This window comes from Gopherus flavomarginatus, chromosome 1, assembly GCF_025201925.1.
Source record: "Gopherus flavomarginatus isolate rGopFla2 chromosome 1, rGopFla2.mat.asm, whole genome shotgun sequence".
Taxonomy (NCBI): domain Eukaryota; kingdom Metazoa; phylum Chordata; order Testudines; family Testudinidae; genus Gopherus; species Gopherus flavomarginatus.
In genome coordinates, this window is record NC_066617.1 from 245,920,459 (window position 1) to 245,937,287 (window position 16,829).

Sequence of the window (16,829 nt, forward strand, 5' to 3'; positions counted from 1 at the left end):
CCCCACCGCCTACGTAAGGCTTGGGATTCACCTAACTGGAATGGATATGAGCAATCACTCGAAGAAGAAAAGACAGTTACTCACCTTTGTAACTGTTGTTCTTCGAGATGTGTTGCTCATATCCATTCCACACCCGCCTTCCTTCCCCACTGTCGGAGTAGCCGGCAAGAAGGAACTGAGGAGCGGGTGGGCCGGCAGGGGTATATATCGAGCACCATGACGGCGCCACTCTAGGGGGCAACCTGCCGGCCCACTGAGTTGCTAGGGTAAAAGTTTTCCGACGAATGTGCACGTGCGGCGCACACACCTAACTGGAATGGATATGAGCAACACATCTCGAAGAACAACAGTTACAAAGGTGAGTAACCGTCTTTTCCATTGAAACAAAATGCTGACTAATGTCCCCGCTTTTTGTTCAGAATTTGTCGTTTCAAACTAGGTGGGTGGGAATAGTCACTACAAGTAACTGAGATTAATTAATTTCAAAACATGCATTTTAATTGGTAAACAAACTTTTTTGTGAATTTTAGGAACTGTAAAATAGCTTGTGATAAAGATATAATTAAGCACTGTCCTTGCTAGGGGGAGAGGTTTTGATTTCCAATACTAACTTTTCTGGTTTTTTGCTATTTAAATGATGCATAGTGACATGGTTACTATTGAAATAGCAGGATTTTTAATTGAAGTCCTGTTGTCAAGCTTATTCAGATACAAAGACTTATTTAATGTTTTAACTATATGGAAGTAAAATTGCACAATGTACAACTGAGCTTTAAAATTTAAGCAATGAGAAATAGAGTGATGTGCAGTAAATGAGGCATGGGGCCAGATACTGACCCCTGAGAATAAAACAAAATATTTAATAGCTAACTCATTCAGTGAGCACCATCCAGTGCACTGAATGAGGCAGGTGTCCTGTGGAGAAAATGTGCAGATTGTAATTCATCTTTTAATTACATGATCACAAGAGTCTGAGTTAAGATTGCACAGGCAGAAATTCCGTCATACTGACACCCACATGGGTCATCAGCTGGGTTGAAACCTATTTAGCCCCCTTCCTAAGCCCTTGCTCCTCATCCCAGTCTTCTCTTCCTCTGGGTTCTCTGTCCAAGTCCTAGCTCCTCCCCAGGCTCCAAATCTAGTCTCCACTTCCCCCACTCCCAAACTCCTTACCCAACTGGTCTCCCTACCCTACTCCACAATTTTGAGTGTGAGCTCAGTCTCCCCATCCCTACCCCCCCATTGGCTCCCTGTCCCCTTGACCAATAGGACCCAGTCACCCCTTCACCCCATTCTGGCCGTAGTCCCCTCTGCCTTCAGGTCAGACTGCTTCATCTTCTGCTCTGCCTGGACAGCCGGGCTTCCTGCTCTCAGTGCCTGTGCTGGTGCCACTGTGGCCTCAGTACTGGGAAAGGGCAGTTAATCCCTGACACCAGAGTGCCCTCCTGCCAGATTTGAAGTCCCTGCTCCAAAGTATGGAGGCACTAGAGCTTCTCAACACAATGGTTGGAGGGATATTTTGACATCAGTAAAAATGTATTTTTCCCTAAACTCATTCTGAGGAAAAAGCTGAACAGGTTTTGTTGTAATTTTCCAAAAATAGCTGAGACCGACATACGCCATGGAAAATATCAGCCTGTTAGTTTGGCAGTTCTAAGCAACCAAAAAGAGAATCTTAGAATGGAAAGACTCAGGGAACCTGAACTGTAGGTGTCACTACCTGCACAAGGTAACCTTAATTCTGGAACATGCTCATTTTAGAATTCTCAACTTTACAACCTTCAATGTTGTTTTTTTTTTTTAAATATATTTTTGTGTGTGTATGAATTGGCCATATCTTGTATACATATGCACACAACCTCTCTCTCTCTCTCTCTCTCTCTGTATCTATATTATAGCTATATCTTATATCTACATGTGTAGCCAATCATAGAAGTGTAGGGCTGGAAGGGACCTTGAGAGGTCATCTAGTCCAGCCCCTGCACTGAAGCAGGTAAAAGTAAACCTGGACCATCTCTGACAGATGTTTGTCCAGCCTGTTTTTAAAAACCTCCATTGAGGGGGATTCCACAACCTCCCTTGGAAGTCTGTTCCAGAACTTAACTGCCCTTCTAGCTGAAAAGTTTGTGCTAATATCTAACTTAAAACTTCCCCTTGCTGCGGATTAAGCTAGTTACTACTTGTCCTTCCTTCAGTGGACATGGAGAAGAATTGATCACAGTCCTCTTGATAACAGCCGTTAGCGTATCTGAAGATTTATATTAAGTCCCTCTGTCTTCTTTTCTCAAGATTTAACATGCCCAGGTTTTTTAATCTTTCCTTGTAGATCAGGTTTGCTAAAGCTTTTCTCATGTTTGTGGCTGTCCTTTGGACTCACGCCAGGTTGTTCACATCTGTCCTAAAGGTGTAGCACCCAGAACTGGACACTATTCCAGCTGAGACCTCACTAGCGCAGAGTAGAGTCGGACTATTACCTTCTGTGACTTCGGTACGATACTCCTTTTAACACACCCTAGAATGATATTAACCTTTTTAAAAAGTACATCACATTGTTGACTCATATTCAATTTGTGATCCACTATAACTCCCAGATCCTTTTCAGCAGTACCGTTCCCCATTTTGTAGTTGTACATTTGATTTTTACTTCCAGAATGTAGTACTTTGCACTTATCTTTATTTAATTTCTTCTTGTTGAATTTAGACCAATTCTCCAATTTGTCGAAGTCATTTTGAATTCTAATCCTGTCCTCTGAAATGCTTGCAACCCTTCCCAGCATGGTGTCATCTGCAGATTTTATAGTTATACTCGCCACTACATTATCCAAGTCACTAATGAAAATACTGAATAGTACCAGACCCGGGACTGACCCTTGCAAGACCCCATTAAATACACCCTCCAAGTCTGACAGCGACCCACTGATAACTTCTCTTTGAGTATGGTCTTTCAACCAGCTGGGCACCCACCTTTATAGTAATTTTGTCCACCTTGTAATAATTGCTAGAACTAATTGTTACATGTACTTTGTTGTCATGTAAAGATTCTATGGTAACATGGTTGGATCTACTTTTCTTGGAGGTGATAGCTTCTGGATGTGATTATCACCCACATGATTGTATGAAAACAAACTAAGGGATGTTATTAGCAAATGTTTATCATACAGTATTGTCATTGTTACTTTCTATGGTTTTTTTTTTTTTGTTATTTTGTATTCCATTTTTACTTTGTGTGTTTGTTTCTGTTGTTGGTTTTGGTTTGTTTTTATTTTGAGCTTGGCTAAAGATACCAGCTCACAAACATTTTCTGTTACTTACGTCCCATTCTTGTGCTGTACCAGAGTTGGTGATCATGCTCCATCGGTGGAAGAGATAAATGAAAGCCGCTGGCTGTACTTCAGGTGACACTGGTTTTCTCAGTATAAAATTAACCTGGTGCTTGGCTTTCTTCACCTTTCTAACCCAAAATATGTGTTCTCCTTTCTACGCTATGGCATACTGCTTCTTTTCAAATGAGGGACTGTACAGTTTCCATAGTTCTGAATCAGTTTAGTTCCGTGAGCTGAAAGGGTGTGGTTCTCACAGGCAGGGCTTTCACTCTTGCAGTTTTTCCAATTTTTTTTTTTGTTATTCCCCTTAAAATCTGGATAACAGACTCCTTCTACCTCACCACATGCTTAGGAAAGAAAGTAAAATGGTTCTTTTATTGTAAAAATAATAAAAATAAAACATCCTCTGACTTCTGTGAGTTGGGAAATCATGGATTTGATCCTATAATCCTTATTCATGCAAGTAGTCTACATGACTTCCAGGGGGTTACTCAGGAGAGTAAGATTGACTCCCACCACAGTTGCAGGACTGTCCCATATTGGAACCCTCCCAAGAAAGGTGCTGATCGGAGCTGATCAATTGAGTTCAGTGGGAAAGGAGTCAAGATTAGTTTCCAAAACCAATGAACTGGTAAACAAGGCCTGTTATAGGCTGTTGAAGTTGTGTATAGTGTAATAATTACATTCCTTTGGTGCATCTTTAATGCACCCTGTTCTGTCACAGAAGTCCCAACAAACCAGTTAGTTTTTAGAACCACAAATAGGCCAACGCCAAAACAAGCTGCATTGAGAACCATAATAGTTAAGTACTACCAGCATTCAGGGCTGTTACCACAGTAGCTGTACATGCTTAGACATACCACCTATGGGGAATTCCTGCTCTCCGTTTCAGGCTTTGGGAAGGCTGGACTTGGGCAATATCACCAAGAATTAGAGCTGCTCTGCTTTCTATGGCCCAGTGTGGAGTTTCTCAAAGTGAGGATCAGTCGGGCTTTTATAAGTGTTTGTTTTTTGCCAACTTTTTTTTTTCAAGTAAACTTTCCCTTTGAGTTTGTTTTCGTGTGTGTTGGCAGAAGTCACAATGACAGTAGCACCATTGTCACAGGGACTCGGCTCATGAACATGTGCATGCAAGGTGGGGAGGAGACTGCCTAACTACAGTGATGACAGTGCTTAGCTTTTGGGTCACAGTTGGCATATCTGAGTAGTTACTATGGCACCAAGAGTGATGCCAGAATTCTACTGTAATTCTAGATCCCTTCCAAACCAAATTGGTTAAGGAAATAGTGTTGACAGGGAAAGGTTGGTAGCTAAGGAACTCAGTTGACAGATAAAGTTACAAGCTCAGTGATAATCCATTTACCATTAAAACATGTCTTAAAGTAAGATAAGCTGTTCATATTCTGAAAAATAGAGAATTATTTTCATAAGGGGTTACACCTTCACTTCAGTGAGCTTGTTTTCTGCTCTAGATACTGTTACTTTGTTGTGTCTGTATAAATTTCACTCACTATCCCAAGACCAGAATGAAAATGGTGACTAAACAGTATTTTTACTAAGACAGTTTGTAGTCATCTGGTTCTACATAATAAAATAGTGAAATGATGCTAAAAGGAGAAATGCATTTTTAATTGTCCGATTTCAGACTTTTTTATCCAGTCACAACAGAAAATTTTTCACACATGATTTTTCTCATGTACTGTTATCCCTCAGCCAAGTGTTAATTAAATAATTTTGTTGCCAAATCAAACACTACATCTGTGCAATCCTAGAAACCATATGTTGCAGCTATGGATTGTCAGAGTGGATAGCACAGAAAATAGTGGTGGTTGCTGGGACTGCACTGCCATGTTCTTGGCTGCATTGCAGCTGACATGCCCTTCAAGTCACATAATCTGGTCAGTGCTTAGACCAACATATGCTTGTTCATCTGGCTTTCCAGTAGACTATTTCAGTGAAATTCCAAGATGATTGGGCTTACTGTTGTCACTGTGCACCTGGTCAATAAGAGCTAATCCAAGTAAATCAATCCAGCCCTGAACAATTTTGTACTTGAGTACAATTCAGGTGAACAGTAACAAATATTGACTTCCATAGCAATTGATCTTTGTAATTGCTTATGAAGCATGCAAGTAAAGGGAAACCACTTTGCTCTAAGAGACTTTTCTCCAACAGCAAGAGCTTTTCTTGAACTGAACTGGAACTCTGTCTTGACTCCAAAGCGAATTATAATATTTGATTACATTCTCTGCACTAAATTTTGATGGTGGGAACAGTAGGATTCGTCATGAATTGTAGTTAAGGATTATTAATTATTTGATTACTTAATAACTAGTGGTCAACATCCTTGTAGGGAGTAATATTAACAAAGACTAGCACTCGAACATTTCAACTTTAGAAAAGGGAGTCATTTACAGGAGAGACCTAGTCAAAAAGACCATGAAGTTAAGCAAAAAACTAAAAATCCTTAGACTTTGCATGAAGACTGTTAATAAGCATTCCATAATAGACACATCAGGCACACATACCCCCGAAACAAAAACGAAGCAGACGGGCAAGAAAAAAGTTAGCTTGGCTAAGTGTTAAGATGCAAGAGGTTATTTGAGACTCAGAGGTGTGTGTCAGAAAATGGAAATTCAGGCCAAGTGAAGCCAACAGAAAAGCCTATAAATTACAGCAGGTAAAATGGGAATTATGAGGGACAAGATAATTTTAAGATCAAATAATCAAAGACATTAAACAAAGATTTTTTTTTTGGAAAGACTGCTTTATATGAAGTGAGGTTGTACTGAAGTTGGGAAGGAAGGAGGGTAAAACATCAAAGACTTTGAGGGACTGGTGAGTACGGACTAACAGGGAGCAAAGGAACCAATTAAGGAGGAGAAGGACGTTGACGCTAAATATTTTCTTTGCATCTGTCTTCACCACAGAACATATTAGGGAGATACTTATCCTTTTTTCTGGTATTAAAATGACATACTGTCTGAGATTATGGTCTCAAAAAGAAGAGCTGCTAGAACAAATTGATAAAAGGCAAAAAGTCACCTAGTTAGTACAAGCCTAAGAATGAAGTGGCTGAGCTGCTAAGAAAAATAAACACTTGCATTAAAAAATCAGCTGCTGTACTGGAGGACACCAGATATTGTACCTGTTTAAAAAAATGCTGAAAGATGAGACTAATAATTCAAACCAGTAGGCCTTATTTTGGTACCCTGTTAATTGGCTGAAACAAATAAAAAATAGGACTGAAGAACGCTAAGGTGAACATATGATAGGAAATAACCCGTCTGACTTCTACAAAGGGAAATCAATAGAAATGAGGTTTTTTCCTCCACAGAAAATTGCAATGAAAACTTAAAAGTTTACATCTAAAGTTTCCACAGAAAATTTCAGTTTGGAGCAGAAATTTGAATACTGAAAAATTTCAGCCAAAACCCAGAATAATTCTGTTTTGGAAATGCTGCCGTAGTGCTTCGTGTGAGTTGTAGTTCAAGTGCCTCCAGCCCAGGGCCGGCGCTTCCATTTAGAAGACCTAGGCGGTCACCTAGGGCGCCAGGATTTGGGAGTGCGGCTATTTCGACAGTGGGGGGTCCTTCCGCTCTCTGGATCTTTGGCGGCAATTCTGCAGCGGGTCCTTCGGCGGCGGGTCCCGGAGCGAGTGAAGTGTCAGGAAGACCGGGAGCGCGGAAGGCTGCCGCCCCCCCCCCCACCGCAGAATTGCCGCCAACGACCGGGAGCGCGAAAGGATCCCTGCCTAGGGCGCCAAAAACCCGGCGCCGCTCCTGCGCATGCCCCCATTCTCCTCTTTGTGCTGTGCTTTTAAGAGGCACAACATAGAATCTTACCCTGTGCAGAAAAAGTATTTCCATATCAGTTTAAAGCTTGTTCCCTTTCAGTTTCATTGATGCCCTCTTTTTTTTATGATAAGAGGGGAACAGTAATGTCCAATCTACCTTCTCTGTCTCATTCATTGTAACTTTATCATGTCCCTTCTGTCCACCATTGATAGGCCCTCGCCTGGAATTTTCTGTTCTGTTCTGGTAATCCTATCTCTAAAAGGATGTAGCCAAAATAGAGGAGAGTTCTAGATGTGTAATGAGTGGCCTGGAAAATCTATATGAGGAGAGTAAACTAAACAGTCCGTTTTCTACAAAAGTAAACAAATAAGAGAGAACAGGATTGTTACACAATGTGAGTGTGTCATTTACTCTTATTTTTTACCTTACTCCTAATACAAGGAGACATTCAATAAAATTGAAAGACAATAAATTTAACACTGATAAACCCTTCTTTTGTGGAATGCACAATTAATCTGTGGAATTTGGTGCCACAAGACATCCTGGAGATCAAGGGCTTAATAGGATTTCAGAAGGACTTGACAACTATAAGGATAACAGAAATATTGAGTTACGTTCAGGGCCACCCAGAGGGTTCAGGGGGCCTGGGGTCTTCGGCGGCAGGAGGCCCCCGCTTCGGCGGTAATTCAGCGGTGGGGGGTCCTTCCACTCCAGGACCCGCCGCCGAAGTGCCCCAAACCCACAGAAGGACCCCCTACCGCTGAAGACCCAGAGCAGAAGCAGCTCTGGGGGCCCGCGAGAGTTTTCCAGGAACCCCAGAGCAAGCGAAGGACCCTGCTCCAGGGGCCCCAAAAAACTCTTATGGGGGCCCCTGCGGGGCCTTGGGCAAATTGCCCCACTTGTCCCCCACTTTGGGCGGCCCTGGTTACGTTAGATAAGATTAAATAGATGTTTGGAAGGGATTCTTCAGGCATAAGACAATCACTAACTGAATAACTATAGCAAAGAAATTCCCTTATGGGCATGCTAGTCTGTAATTGCCTACTGTCTCGTTTCTTTCTCCTTCCTCTGAAGCAGCTGGTTCTGATCACCTTTAAGAGAGAGGAGACTGGACTAGAGGGATTACTAGTCTGATCCAGTGTGGCAATTCCCATGTTATTTAGGTTAAAGAAACTTCCCAAAAGACAGAGCAAACTAAGATAATGAATTCCCGGGCAGTTCAGACTACAGGGGTGTGACTAGCAGTCTGCATCAAAGTCCAGTGCTGTAAGTCCTGTGTGGATGCAAACTAATAGGTTCCCAGTATGTGTTAACATAGTCCTCTTCAAACAGGATTACATTCATGTGAACTAGGAACCTTTTAGTTCACGCCTGCAGCATCCTCAGGGGGGAGTTAGAGCATAGCACTTTGGTGCACTCTGCTGTTCACACTACTGTAATCCAAACTGGGGGGCAGTGAAGAACTAGCTTTAGAAACTATTTTGCTGATCCGTTTTTAGGAAGTATATTTAAGAAGTGTAAATGATCGTATATGTTTATGCCATTTTGAGGCCTGTCTAGCATCACAGTACTCCTGTGCACACAATCTGCCACATAGGAGGCATGTTCCCTGCAGCACAAGAGGCTAGCCACAACTCTGCTAGTCCGTGTACAAAGTGGTATGGTTCTAAAAGACCCAGCAGGGATGGCAGCCAGCCAAGGAAGAGGGTGCTGAGTTGTAAATGAAAATCTGCTGCCTGGAGAAGGATTCTGGTTGATTGAAAAAGGAACTGCTTTGTAATGTGTCTATGTAACTATGATGGAATAAAGAAAAACTCTCCCTAAAATGAGGGAGAGGGATAGCTCAGTGGTTTGAGCATTGGCCTGCTAAACCCAGGGTTGTGAGTTCAATCCTTGAGGAGGCCATTTAGGGAACTGGGGTAAAAATTCTGTCTGGGGATTGGTCCCGCTTTGAGGAGAGGGTTGGACTAGATGACCTCCTGAGGTCCCTTCCAATCCTAATATTCTATAATAAGCATGTGGAATGCTGTTGAACTAACCTCTTGAGCTTCTTTTAAAAATGCATTCTCATCTGCTTATGGTGTTTATGACCATCTGCTAACCATTTGCTTTTGCACTGTTTGTTTTCCTAATGTTTCTATAGGGTTGGTGTTGACCCAGATCAGGATCCCCCACCCAGCAATGACAGCTTTCAAGTCTTACAAGGAGTAAGTAATTAGATAACTTCCTTACTAGGCTGGTGAGCTAATATAAAATGAGATAATCCAAAGGAATGTGAAGGGTATGTGACATTGGTGAATATTTTCTGTAGTGAGAGATGCATTTTATTTGCTGATTGATACTTGTGGTGGCTGATGGGAACATTTTCAGGTCACAGAATACACCATCTTGATATGTGCTTCTAAATTTTGTAATTCAAATTTGGATCTTTTGTAACAGTACCAGAAAATTCCTCAGATCTGAATTTGTTGCATGCCGTCTAATGGCTTGCTTTTTTATTTTTCCAGTAGGGATTCTTTAAATGTTCTAAACCATAACCAGTTCTTTTTAGGAGCAATGGATAGAGAAAAGTCCTCTTGGCTTCTGTTCAGTGACTGCTACCAAATACTGCACTTTTAACTGTGTAAAGTAGCTGCAGCCAGATTATCAAATTTAATCTTTGGTCTCATCTACATCAATGTGCACTAGAGGGCAATGATTTCGAAGATGCACCAATGTGTTGCATGCTAACTGCACAGGTAGACCCTGCCAGCACAAATTAAAAGTTCCCTTGTGCTCACCACTACGTTAATGCGCACCCTCACTATTTTACAGAGTGCACCAACACAGTTTGATCTCACTCCTGTATTGCCGATCACCACTGCAAGACCAAGTGAATGTCACAAATACACCTTTTATCATGGATACCATATATCTGTGAATTTCTAGTGTAACATTCACTGTGATAGCTAGGCACCAATATTGAAATAATCACCTTTTCAATAAAATAAAAACCTTTTCTGGGTTTCTTTGTCCATAAATTCAGAAAATATGTCACTTCCAAATGACATCCATCCTAGTTCCCTTGCAGTGAGTATTGGGAATGGGAGGAAAATATTTGTTCTGAACTGACCTCTCTAGCTTCTTGACTGACAGTTACCTCTGCACAGAGCCATCAGCATCATTTGAGCTCCACTCCAACCCTTAACTCAGAGCTGAAGTTGCCAGGCCCTCAGTACTGGTTCCTGCTAAACAGATTCAGTAGAGCAGTTAATCACCTACAGAAATTAACCTGTTAAAGGGGGAAACGAAGCGCACAACAAAACACTGATAGTTCTACCCAGAAGATGCACAGGGCTCTAGTGTCTCAGTTCCATGAAATTCAGGGTACAGAACACCAACAGAATACACACATATCACTGACTGCATTTGGAGTGAAGTTTCTGTTAGCTGTTTCTCCTTGCTGTTAGCTTGCTGTTCCTCTTGTAAGCAAATAACGATTAAAAATAACTTGTTCAGGGAGCATCTTTCTTTATTGCAGGAACTGAGCTACACATCTGTATTGAGCTCCTTGCAGATATTGGGTCAAATCCATGCCTGGTATAATTTCACTGAAATCAACAACATGTTATATGTAATTTCTAAGACTGTGGGGATAAGGTAACACAAAGGATGAATTTGGCCTTTTGTGTCTGGAAGATCTTAGAATAGGCCCAGTCAAGTGACAGAAGTCTCTCTTTCTGCCTTTCCTAATCTCTGTATGTCCTACCCAGGCCCAAGGAAGACAGTGGAAGCAGGGTAAAATCCAAGGTTAGATGGCAGTGCGATGATGTAATGGTCTCAGCCAGTTCAGACTAGACTGAGCCATATCTGAGAAACTGCTTGCAGCAGGAAAAATTAGAAAAAACAAGGTATAATATTTACATTGACAATATTTGTGAGGAAATTAGAAGCTAGTCATTTGGTCTATATTCTGTCCCACAGAAATGTAAAGCATTTATCTGAACTGTGTTTCTGCTTCATTGTGTGTATTGTATCCTTAACAAAAGCCATTAAGTATAGTTTCCGTGGGATTTCTCCCCTTATTTTACAGGCCCAAGATCAGGAGCAGGTCGCAATTACAGCAGAATAGATTTATCATTTGGGAGGGACCAGTGAGCTGTTTGTTGAGAAGTCTGGCTTTCTGTGGTGATGCTACCCCTTTTCTAGGTTGGCTTGGAAGCACATGGAGGTGCTTGGTGGTGTACCCTGGATCCCTGGCCCCCTCCAGCATTATTTCTCCAATGATTTGAAGATTTGTTTCATGGATGTTCTCACTTCATTGGTTTCTCTGACCTAGCTTTGGCAGCTTCTAGCCAAAAGAAAAAGTGGTTACAAAAGTAAAAACAAATGCAGCTGAACGCCATCTGGTCGATCACTTGTGCTGCTGCTATTACATTAAAAGGCTTATATTTAATGCCAGGGACTCTTCTCAGTGCAAGGGTTGATGTGGCTTAGACAGAAAATTGGGGGGGCTGTGCCCCCCACCACAAGGCCCCACCCCCTGCCTCCTCCCCTGAGGTCCTGCCCCATGGCCACGTTGGAGGCCAGAAGCTGGAGCCGGGCAGTGTGGATGCGCTGGCTAGTGACATGGTCCGAGTGGTCGTAACGCTTCCCCATCTCCTGCTGCTGTTGCTTAAAGCCCCAGAGCTGCGTGTGCTCCTCAACTCCTTCCCGCCCTTTGACTGCTCGCAGCCTGTAAGAGCTACCCAGGCCAGGGGCACCCGACTCTTGAGCCGGCAGAGCCCTCGGGGCTGGGGGGGCAGCAACTGTAGTATCCCAGTCCAGGGTGGGTCAGTCCAGGCTGCTCTGGGGAGCTCTGGACCCTCCAGCTGCCCTTGGTGGTGTACCCTGGATCCCTGGCCCCCTCTTGGGCTTACTTATCCACTGCTGCTGGCGGCAGCGCTGCCATCAGAGCTGGGTGGCTGGAGAGCAGTGGCTGCTGGCCAGGCACCCAGCTCTGAAGGCAGCGGAGAAGTATCTGCATGAGGTTTGAGCTTCACGCTGGGAGGGGTGGCTATGGAGGAGGCTAAAGCAAGTTTTGAGGTGGAAAGCAAGCCCCCTCACCCCCTGGGCACTGCCCCTGTTTAATGCTTTAACACTTCTGAGACTTAGTCTGATCTGGCACTTACCAAATCCTTCCAACCTCACCCAAATATAATGTATCAAGTTTACATAGATTCACTGATGAGCCTGTTTCTTCTAATGCTGATTGACAATACATAATTTTATCCTGAAATTTATCAGGTGTGGTAAAGCCTCTTGTTCTGACCATGAAACAAGAAGCTTAAGGCAAAGATATCAAATAACCCCAGAGTAAAGGAAGCCAAAGTTGAGATGAATAGGAACAAATCTGGAAACGTTCCAGTCCATTTTATTCAGTAAAAATTTTCAAACCATAGTGTCTAATGTTTAAGAGTATTTATCCAGGAAGGCGTAGCTCTCTGGTGCAACATCCGGTTTTCAGCTTTAGATTTTTACCCAATGCTACTGCTGCATCTGCTGAGTCACAAGAGGTGAAGTGACTTTTCCCCAAGGTACACAGTCAGTCATCGGTGATTTAACTAGTCTTGGGACAAGGAATGTTTTTTATCATTAAAGTAATTAAGGGTGAATTTCACTGCAGTGCAGAGGGACCCATGACATGCAGCATACATCTTCTGCGCCGAACCGAGCGGAATGGCCCCTCATTGATCTGAGTAGGGTAGGGCATTTTCTCAGCACAACAGTGTTCCTAACTCCTTTTTTAAATTATTCCTCCACGCCCACAAAATCCCATGTAAGTGTGGTGTTACTCATTTCAGTGGGGATTACATTCATGTCTATAATTTCAGTGAAATTTTTGGGAGGGTGTGTGTTCTTGTGTTTCCAGAAATAACAGAGTGCATTTTGTCCTTTCATTCTCAGGATGGTCCAGATTCTGAAAGAGGAAACCGGACAAAGCAGGAAAGTGCTTGGCTCTTCAGGTTGTGGTATAGCTTTGACCACAAGTATCCTTTTAACGAGCATTGCTTAGCTTCAAGATATGGAAGCTAATGTAATGTTCAATTTCTTTGCCATTTATTACTCTCTGGATTTGTGGATTTGAAGATGGGGCTTTATAAAGGTCATTCAGCAGAGGGCATTATAGATTTGGGGCACAGGGCAGAAACTTAAACTTGCAGTTCATTGTGACATGGTATTTCACCCTTGTGTGGGGAGAGAAGAGCTTTACTCAGAAGAGGAATTCTGCATCAAGAGCAATGATCGGGAAACAGATCAAATGTTCTAGGTCCAGAAAGTCAGTGATCCATTTTGCAAAACAATTCTCATTTTTGCTAATGCCCAGAGACCAAACTAGCAGTCTAGTTCTTCTGGAATATCTGTTCTCCAGCTCAGTTACTTTGCTTTGAATAGCCGTACTGCTTCATTAGGATGGAGCCCTTATGGGTTACCCTGTAGATGATATGAGCTGTCTAGGACTCAGAAGTTCAGTCTGACTCATCTACCCTCCAAAAAAGTCCCTGGCTACTCTCACACACTTTGTCCAAGAAGAAGAAGAAGTTATTGCGGGGGGGGGACGGGAATGGAGGGGTGGCACATGCACAGTTAGAACATACAGCAGCTTCCACGGAAGCCAGTGGGAGCTTCTGGGAGCCCAGCACTTTTGAAAAATCAGGCCACTTATTTAGGAGCCTAAATATGAATATAGGAGCCTCACTCTAGACACTCAGGGTTGGAAAGTCTTGGCCTAGGCTTCTTGACAGCTGTCTCTGTTCTTGGGTCACGTCCCATGTGGAGAGCTTATGCTGAAGATTGAAAACACAAGAGTCAACTCCTGCCCTCCAACATGTGCACTCCAAAATTCCTTGTGTGTACCAGACACAGAATTTGACCCCTATGTGTGTTACACACCTTTCTAAAACACCCTTCACTATGCTATTTGTGTGGTTTTGTTTTTCTTCCATGTAAAAGGGATACCCCACAGTTGGAGCTTAGCTCTCCTGTCTCTCCTCCTTTCCAGTTCCCGTGATACATGCCCTGGGCACTTGCTATACTTAACACAGTAAGTCCATTTTTTAAGCAGAGAGGTGGGGTGAGGGAATGACCTTGTGTCCAGATACATTAAGAAATAGCCAGGATAGCTATGTGGCTTGCACTTGATTGAGACCTGGGAGACCTAGGTTCAGTTCCCGTTCTGCCACAGATACCTTGTGTGACCTTGGGCAAGTCACTTAGCCTCTGTGCCTCAGTTCCTGAGCTACAAAAGAGGGATAATGGCACTTCCCTTTTGGGTGAGGGTAGGATCTGTACATGATTTTGAAGTGCTCAGACAATATGAGTGGGGCCAAAATAAGTACCAAAGGATATATCTACACAGCAATGTAAAGCTGAGGGTTTGTGGGACTTGAGTCAGCTGACCCATGTCAGGGAACTTTGGACTTCAGTATCTGCACTGCATTTTAACCCTAGTTTAAGGGATTTTCTGACCTGTCAAACCTAGGGTGCTGGCATCCCCACTACAGTGTAGACCTGCGTCAAAGTAACCCTGCCTAGCACACCTTCCCCCTTCAGTGTTGACATGGGAGGCAAGTTTGTAGAAATTTTATTGGTGCCCAGAACCCGCCCCCTCAACTCCGCCCCCTCAAACTCTGCCTCCACCTGCCTAAGGCTCTGGGCGAGGTTTCAGGGGGGAGGTCTGGGGTGCAGGTCCTGGGCTGGGGATTAGGGTGCAGGAGGGGTGCAGGCTTTGGGAAGGAGTTTGGGTGCTGGGTGCAGGCTCCAGGCTGGGGCAGGGGGTGAGTGTGCAGGAGTGGGTGAGGGCTGCAGGCTTTGGGACGGAGTTTGGGTGCAGACTCAGGTGGGGGTGTAGGAACGGGGAGGGTGCACGCTGGGGCAGAGGATCAGGCTGCAGGGGAATGAGGGTTGGGGCTGAGGATGAGGGGTTTGTGCTGCGGGGGGGCTCAGGGCTGGGGCAGAGGATTAGGGTGCAGGGGGATGAGGGCTCTGGCTGGGGATGAGGATTAGGATGCAGGGGGATGAGGGCTCTGGCTGGGGATGAGGATCAGGGTGCAGAGAGATGAGGGCTCTGGCTGGGGATGAGGATCAGGGTGCAGAGAGATGAGGGCTCTGGCTGGGGATGAGGATTAGGGTGCAGGGGGATGAGGGCTCTGGCTGGGGATGAGGATCAGGGTGCAGGGGGATGAGGGCTCTGGCTGGGGATGAGGATCAGGGTGCAGGGGGATGAGGGCTCTGGCTGGGGATGAGGATCAGGGTGCAGGGGGATGAGGGCTCTGGCTGGGGATGAGGATTAGGGTGCAGGGGGATGAGGGCTCTGGCTGAGGATGAGGATCAGGGTGCAGGGGGATGAGGGCTCTGGCTGGGGATGAGGATCAGGGTGCAGGGGGATGAGGGCTCTGGCTGGGGATGAGGGGTTTGGGGCATTGGAGAGGCTCAGGGCTAGGGCAGAAGAGCAGGGTAAGGGCAGCCTGCCCTGCCATTAGCGGATGGCAGGCCTAGGACCCTGGGGCAGCAGACAGCAGTTCTTCTTCGAGTGATTGCTCACATCCATTCCAGTTAGGTGAATCCCAAGCCATACCTAGGCGCTCCATTCGGGTCTGCTTGGCTGGAGTAGCAGACGTTGATGGTCTCGCTTCTGCAACCGGTGCCGGGGAAGGTCGGTGCCGGGGAGTCTTTCCGGTGCCGGTGCGATCCGGTGCCGGCGTCGAGATCACGGCCTGTGAAGCTGCTGGGTCAAGTGCCGCCTCCATTAGGAGAGTCCTGAGTCTCTGGTCTCTCTCCTTCTTTGTCCTGGGCTTAAAAGCCTTGCAAATGCGGCACTTGTCCGACCTGTGCGATTCCCCCAGGCACTTTAGACATGCGTCGTGGGGGTCGCTGGTTGGCATAGGCTTTTTACAGGCCGCACACTGCTTAAAGCCCGGCGAACCAGGCATGAGCCCGGTGCCGGGTGCCGGGAAGGGCTACAGCCCAGACCGGCGAACAACTATATACAAATACTATTTACACTACAACTAATTAACTAACTATACTTAACGACTAACTAACAACTGTAGTAATAACGGTAGTTAACAAGGAGAGCTAGGGACGTGGAGGACAGCTATGCCGCGCTCCACAGTTCCAACGACCGACACGGCGGTAAGAAGGAACTGAGGAGCAGGTGGGCCGGCAAGGGTATATATCGAGCGCCATGGCGGCGCCACTCTAGGGGGCGACCTGCCGGCCCACTGGAGTTGCTAGGGTAAAAAGTTTCCGACGAACGTCCACGCGTGGCGCGCACACCTAACTGGAATGGATGTGAGCAACACATCTCGAAGAACAACAGTTACAAAGGTGAGTAACCGTCTTTTCTGCTGGGAGCTGTTCTCTGGCAGCACGAGCAGAGCAGGGGGAGGGTGGAAGGCAGAGACCGGGACCCGCTCCAGGCAGGGACGTGGCGGAGTGGTGTGGGGAGATCCGCTTCGGCTGGGACCCGCTCCAGGCAGGGACACGGCAGGGTGTGGGGAGACCTGAGGGGGCCAGGACCCAATCCAGGCAGAGCTGGGGGAGAGACCCAGCTCCAAATATTGCTGGAGCAGGGCACCCGGTCCTGAATATTCCTGGACCCCGGGCACCTCAAGCCAATATAACCCGCCGCCTATGAGTGTTGACACTCTGGCCCTACAAATGTGTTGCACTGTGGGAAAAACTCTAC

The 16,829-nt window shown here is 45.1% G+C and overlaps 1 protein-coding gene across 2 annotated transcripts in view; it reads left to right on the forward strand.

The window, feature by feature from the left end:
* The window catches only part of SLC9A7 (solute carrier family 9 member A7), a 126,179-nt gene that overhangs the window by 95,139 nt on the left and 14,211 nt on the right, over positions 1–16,829 (forward strand). The window contains exons 13-15 of one of the 2 annotated variants that reach the window (XM_050919695.1): positions 3,336–3,395; positions 9,264–9,327; positions 13,046–13,128. In XM_050919695.1, the coding sequence (XP_050775652.1) occupies positions 3,336–3,395; positions 9,264–9,327; positions 13,046–13,128 (207 nt within the window). The remainder of the gene's footprint in view (positions 1–3,335; positions 3,396–9,263; positions 9,328–13,045; positions 13,129–16,829) is intronic. The other variant, XM_050919696.1, reaches the window with a different exon arrangement.